The sequence below is a fragment of the Akebia trifoliata genome, chromosome 7, assembly GCF_017979445.1.
Source record: "Akebia trifoliata isolate Shusen 1 chromosome 7, ASM1797944v1, whole genome shotgun sequence".
Taxonomy (NCBI): domain Eukaryota; kingdom Viridiplantae; phylum Streptophyta; class Magnoliopsida; order Ranunculales; family Lardizabalaceae; genus Akebia; species Akebia trifoliata.
Window position 1 is genome coordinate 1,689,810 of NC_141381.1, and position 6,556 is coordinate 1,696,365.

General features: G+C 32.9%; 1 protein-coding gene across 1 annotated transcript; it reads right to left on the bottom strand.

The window, feature by feature from the left end:
- Nucleotides 1-596: 596 nt before the first annotated feature.
- Nucleotides 597-3,900, bottom strand: LOC147397914 (gibberellin 2-beta-dioxygenase 6-like). Its single transcript, XM_086446992.1, has 3 exons — nucleotides 2,465-3,900; nucleotides 1,435-1,756; nucleotides 597-1,010 (listed from the first exon to the last, which is right to left on the bottom strand). Exons 1-3 carry the CDS (start codon nucleotides 2,932-2,934, stop codon nucleotides 777-779), a joined length of 1,026 nt encoding a protein of 341 aa, XP_086303118.1. The 5' UTR covers nucleotides 2,935-3,900; the 3' UTR covers nucleotides 597-776.
- Nucleotides 3,901-6,556: the final 2,656 nt, after the last annotated feature.

Consider the following 6,556-nt stretch of genomic DNA (forward strand, 5'->3'; position numbering starts at 1 on the left):
TGTGATTTAGGTCCTAGGAAAATATTTGAAGACATGTTTGCCAAGAGATTCATTTTTTGCTGACCCCAAATATTTGGGATTTGTTACTCAACAAAATAAAGTGTAAAGTGAAGGAATAAAGCAATGGTTGTGAATTTTGATAGTTATTTATTTGCCATTTCTGATTGATTATTTCGATTGAAAACTTTCAAAATTGATTTTTGAGGAAATCAAAACCAAAATGACCATGGCGAGGTAGTGGAACACAAAATGATGGCATTTGAGGAAAAATGAATACCTTGGTGCAACTTGTTGGTTTTAAAAAGGTTGACAAGAAGGTTGACTTTGATTGAATGGAGTTGAAACATTAAGTGCCCATCAAAATTATGCTGATGGAAGTGTGGTTGGTTGGAACTTGGCAATCTTCCACATTATCCACTTTTAATAGGTGAAAAATTAATGGATTGGAATCAGATTAGCTTTTTGGAATTGTATTTCTTATCGGGGAGACGTCATTATAGGCTAATCTCGTACCAACCCGATATATATATATATATATTTATCGGGTTGTGTTCAAATGACTCACGAAAACTAATTCAAGAAAAACACGACTCTGATTTATGCTTAATTAAGTTCTTATCGTACCGGTATGATTGAACTTACAAGGCCTATAAAATATACAGAAATTTCTCTTACAAAATGGATTCTTTATTTATTTGTGCTTTAGTTTTTAAAAGGAATGAAAATCGAATCGTAAATCAGACGGTGTACAAGCCTCGAACACATGTATACATGATTTAAAGGAGAAACCTTGGAAGGCCAACTTTCTGTCCAGATTTCTTGACATCTTCTTGAATTTGTTTCCTGTATTCTCCAAAAGTGAATTTTTTATAAACAGAAGAAGATTCATTGCAACTCCCTATAAGAGAATCATAAGAAGGGCATAGAAAGTAAGCTACTGAGTATCTCTCCACCCTCTCATTAGCCATCACTTTGTGCTCCACGCTCTTATATACATCATTGCTCCAAGCCTACATTTTAAAACGTAATTAATTAGATTTCTATAATTATAATTATAATTCGAGCTGTCAATGGATCGGATCAGGATCAATGGTTACCCGTTTACCTGTTACGAATCAATTAGTCTAATCTTGGGTCAAATTATTTTTAGTGCTGGAATTGAAGCAGTTTGAAATTGTTCGATATCTAAACGAATTGGAATCGAGAGGCTTCGGTTTTCATTTTGCCTTGGAAAAACAAATTCCTTGCAATGATATAGACTTGTTGAGTTGAGGTGCAACTCAGTCGGGTTAGAAGGTCAATCCGAACCAAACCCGACGTCTAAATACTCAACACAAGCCCAAATCCAAATCCAAATCCAAACCCAAACCCAAACCGAGGTCTTGGAATTTAAAAACTAGTTATGATACACTAAGCAAACACTTTATGACTCACCTGAAAAAGATCTCCAATGTTGACAATAAGTGCATTTGGGTTGGGTTTTACAGCGACCCATTTGGAATCTTTCATCAATTGTAGTCCACCAACTTGATCTTGACAGAGTATAGTAAGGAAGTCACTATCAGTATGAGGCACTAAACCGAACATCTCCGATGCAATCGAACAACGAGGATATCGATTCAAGCGAAGAAAACAGGAACTTTCATGGCAAATTTTTTCAAAACTTCCCTCCGAATGACCCAGATTCACAGCTAAAACTCCGGCGAGCAATTGAGCGAGTTTGGAGATCTCCACTGCAAATTTCTCCATTACTTCCCTATAAGAGTAGGAGGATAAATGAATTAGTGAAGGAATTTTTATATTGCCACATCAGATAAGGTTATAGATACACCAATAACATATGCCAAACAATAGTAAAAAGGATAAACAAGAGTAGTTGTGATGGCAATCCAACTAAGAGCAACTCTTTGGCTAATTTCTGATTTTCTTCTTCCTCCAAAAGTCGATAATTCGCCAATTTTTCCAGCCAATCATTTTTGGCAAAAAAAATTCCCGAAATTTTGCCAATATTCGGTGAATTTTATGACTATATTATCATTCTGGTGGCAACCCAAATCAAAGAACTTTTCGAAGAATGGAAAAACAAAAAAATGGGACAGAAATACACACCCCAAATGAGATGCATGATAATCCATGCAGCAATTAAGTGCAATGACACCTAAAGAATATTATGTTAGTCACATAGGCACTTGGCGAGCTTGGCATAGGTGAAAACAACCTTGACACACTTCAGCTAGAACAATCTTTACGACTTCGCCAGCCATTCCCCACCATCCAACAAAAAATAATAAAAAAATTCTCATCGGACTATGATGATTAAACACAATCGTCGAGCAAGTAATGCAACAACATTACAGCCCCCGGGGCACATTTCAAATAACTAGAGGGACATCGATGGTGATATAAAGGTGCCCAATACCATATAAATGTTACAAAGTTGGTAAGAATTATAAAATTAAAGTACCTTAGAGAGCTGAATTCTCCATAACAAGATTCTTCCGAAATCTTAGTGAGAGGAATATGAAAAGCTTCAGACCATGAGAAGTGTTTAGGAGAAGTAGCTCTTGGATTCCCCCACCTATATGAATCATTCAAAAGTCCACAACTAGCTTTCTTCTCAAAGGACATATCAAACACCTTCACTTGCTCTCTTCTCATCTCCCCAAGTAGCTCTAAACTTATCCCATGGTTCACCACTTGAAAGAACCCCCATTCCGACGAAGCGCTCGCAATTGCCGCTTCACAAGCCCGTCTCTCCTTCTCATCGCCGCTCCTAAAACCACTTAGGTCTATTATCGGGAGTTCGCATTCTTCTATAACTTTGTTATAGTGATCATCATCATCATCACATTTACTTGTGGCCGTATGATTACGTAACAACGCTCGATATTGATCGATGAGAGGTGGGTCCGATGCATTTTTTGTATCGATCATGATTTTTTGCAATGATCGACGACAATCAAAAAATTCTTACGGTTTGAAGGAGTCCCCTCTCTGGTTTATATAGTTGTGTAAAAAGAGGAGAAGAAGGGGAGGCTTAGAAAGAATCCAAGTAAGGAACAAAGAACCCAAGTAATAAGGGAACAAAGAACCCAAGGAGAATGGACAAAGAGGGAAGGGGTCCCAAATTGCGACACTTGTCATAATGGGAGATGTTCCACTTTTGGAATTTGTCCAATAAGAATCAAGTCTACATACATGTAGTTAGATATTATTAAAGGAGAAAAGTTTGGAAAAATGATGAAAGAGGTGATGCAAACTTGCAAACCTAACTTTTTTTTTCTTTTCTATTTTTCTTTTTATTTTTTATTTTTTTTGACTTTATTGACGACAAGGAAAAGGACGGACACTTGGTACCAAGTACTCAATCCTTTTCCTTAAAATGATAAAACACCATCGTCAAAGGTGGGATGAGAATTTAATAAATCAAAGATTAGGTTCCAACCCAATAAAGAAAAGAAAAGAAAAAAAAGAGAACCATAGACGACCAAAGATTCTATAACAACATTTAGGCCAAACTGATAAGTTTATGACATGAAGCATCATGTCCATTGAGAGATTCATGTACTATGATCTCTAATGAAAAACTCTAAGCTGACTCTGTTGGTCACGCTCGACTCTAACTAATACTTTTGAGAGCGTCACGTGGGGAACAAATGGACATATCCGATTTTTCTCTCCATGTGACGTTTTCAGAGTGTTAATTAGGGTGCGAGTCTCACTATTTTAACTCTTATAATAATGGTTGATGGACCAAAAAGTTAGAAGTCTACCTTAACATGAACCAGCACCATTTCACAATTGTAAATTAGAATGGTTATCATAATACAAACTCAAAAATTTTATGCCAGAAACAATGTCGCAAGTCATTGGGTAAATTTTACGATCACAAAAAAAATAAAATAACAATTGTCTTGATGGTCAAGTGTATTTTTTGAATTACATTATCTATTTTAACATATTTTGGGGTATTTTTGGAGTCAAATGTTATCATTAATTTAGAGAAAAATTTTAGTCAAATTAAAACTTTTAGAATTTTTGAAAATTTTACTCTCAAGTAAATTTTGATATTTTAGATAACTATTGCAGTAATACAGATAAGAGTCAAATTAGAAGTTTGAAAGTCTATTTATTCAGTTTATAATTAAAATTTCAGTTTAGTTTAAAAATTATATTTTGAGATAGAAGATGATGATTTTCTTTCTTTATCAATAATATTTCAAGTTTCTTGTCTGTAAACATAATAAAATCCACGTGAAATTGACAAGTAATGAACCACCGACATTGGTTAAATTTTGGACAATATTTAAGAATGTTGTTTCCTATAGAAAAACTAATTTTATTTTGATTAATGTTGTTCATAGTCAACAAATCGACATTAAGTAGGATTAATTATGCATGTGAGGTATATGCCGCCCTAGAGACTAAGTCACTAATCATAAATTATAGTAGCTATAAGAAGGGTTGACTAGGACACTAGGAAAATTTAGCACACGTGAGGGTGGTAAACCAAGTGATTTTATTCTAATATAAGAAAAAATAATATTTTTCTAACTAGAAAGTCTTCACTTCAATTGATACTCGGCTAACCTGGCACATGAACAAGGAGTCATAGATTCTTTTTCTTGGGATACACATACTTTTTAGATGTCAATTGTGAAAGAATCTATGGTTCCATGCCCATCAACCGAGTATCGACGGAGTGAAGATTTTCTGGATTATATAAGAAAATCACAATTCTAAAACTCACCAAGTGAACTACACTTAAATTAATGGTACCAGCAAGATCATGCATGAGGTCAGGAATGTTTTTAAAATATTTAGGGTAAATTACACTTTGACCTCCTATAGTTTGATATAATTTCATTTTTACCCTTAACATTTTAATAATTGCACTTACCTCCGCTTTCACCATTGGATTAAAATTAAAATGTTATTTTACTATTTTACCCGTTATTTTATGTTATTTTTATTAGAAAAATAAAATTTAAAATAATAATAAAAATGCCCTTGCATAGGTATTCATTGAATTCATTTTTTCATAGACACATTTTTGTTTATAAAAAAAGAATAACATTTTAAAAGGGATAAAATGATCTTCATAAAAGGACTTTAACAGTTAAATTGACGGCAATTTGACGAAAGGGGTAAGTGAACCCCTTAGATAACTATAAAGGAAGTAAGGGAAATTATCAAAATATTAGGGGGTTAAAATGAAATTATGCCAAACTACACGAGGTCAAAGTGTAATTTACCCAAATATTTACAAAATAGTTGTATAGACATTTCTTGTATTTAATTATTTTTACCAAAATGGGTACCCGTTGTATGGTCACATTTGCAATCTTACTTTCATTTTAGTCTTCTTGTGAATCTCAAATAAAACACCATATTTTTTTAAAATTATAAAAAAGTTAGAATTAAATTTAATGTTTAGGATTATTTTTGGATTGAAACTTGAAAATAAGGTATAAAGATAAATTCAACTAAATGGGTTCTCTCTTTCGAAAAAAAAAAGAGTATAACTTATTCCTGTTTTGGTATAAATATATATATATATATTGGTAAAAAATTTTAAAAAAAATGTGACTCAGACCAGTAATTTGGGACAAAATACTTTGTCGTTTTGGTAAAAACCCTAATTGGACGGCACAATTAGGTAATATTTTATTTAACAAAACATATAGAGACATTTTTGGAACAAAGAATAAGAACAAGATACAGTTAACCACGAACGGCTTTTTATTTTATTTATAGTGAGTATCAGATGCTTATTCTTTTATGCTTGTTTTCTAATACAACTTTGACCTAAACCCAAAGACTTTTTAACATAACTAAACACTTAATTTAGTATCTATTTGGAACGACATGTGATGTTACCCTTTAGAAGAAGAAAACAGAAGAACACAAACCCAAATCTCATGGAAGTTGATATTCTCTTTATCAGGGTGGTTCAAGGACAAAAACATCACTTTCCCTTATAAAGTTAAGGTAAACTGTTCATCTTTTATTCCCATAAAAGAGATTTGCAAGTTAATTAAGAAAAGAAAATGGGGGTGGTTTGTGTCATACTTTTAAAACTTTTCGACTCAACTCAAAAGTCAAAACTTGGGCAGTTCGAATTGACTCGATTGAATTTCGTAATAAATTGGATCCAATTCATTGGGTCAAGTAGGAAAATTCAATGAATCAAATCAACTCGAAAATTCACTAAGTATATTGAGAAACTTGACCAAGTTATTCGACTATATATAATATTTTTGTTGAGAAAGAAATAAATATTTTTATTAAATGTAAAAAAGCAAATTTTCTTTTTAATATTTATAAATTTCATATTTTATTTGATTTATCTAACTCAACTCACAAATTATCGACTTGATTCAGTGGATATTGGAGTCAAGTGAAATTTTAAAACTATGGTTTTACTTTGATTAATATGGGAATGTTCATTTTTCCACATGAACAAGTTGAAGTGTTTACAGTGAGGGCTGTGATGGGGATGTAGTTTGAACTTTGAATAGTTGCCCTACGAACAAGAGAGGGAAAAACGGGGGAA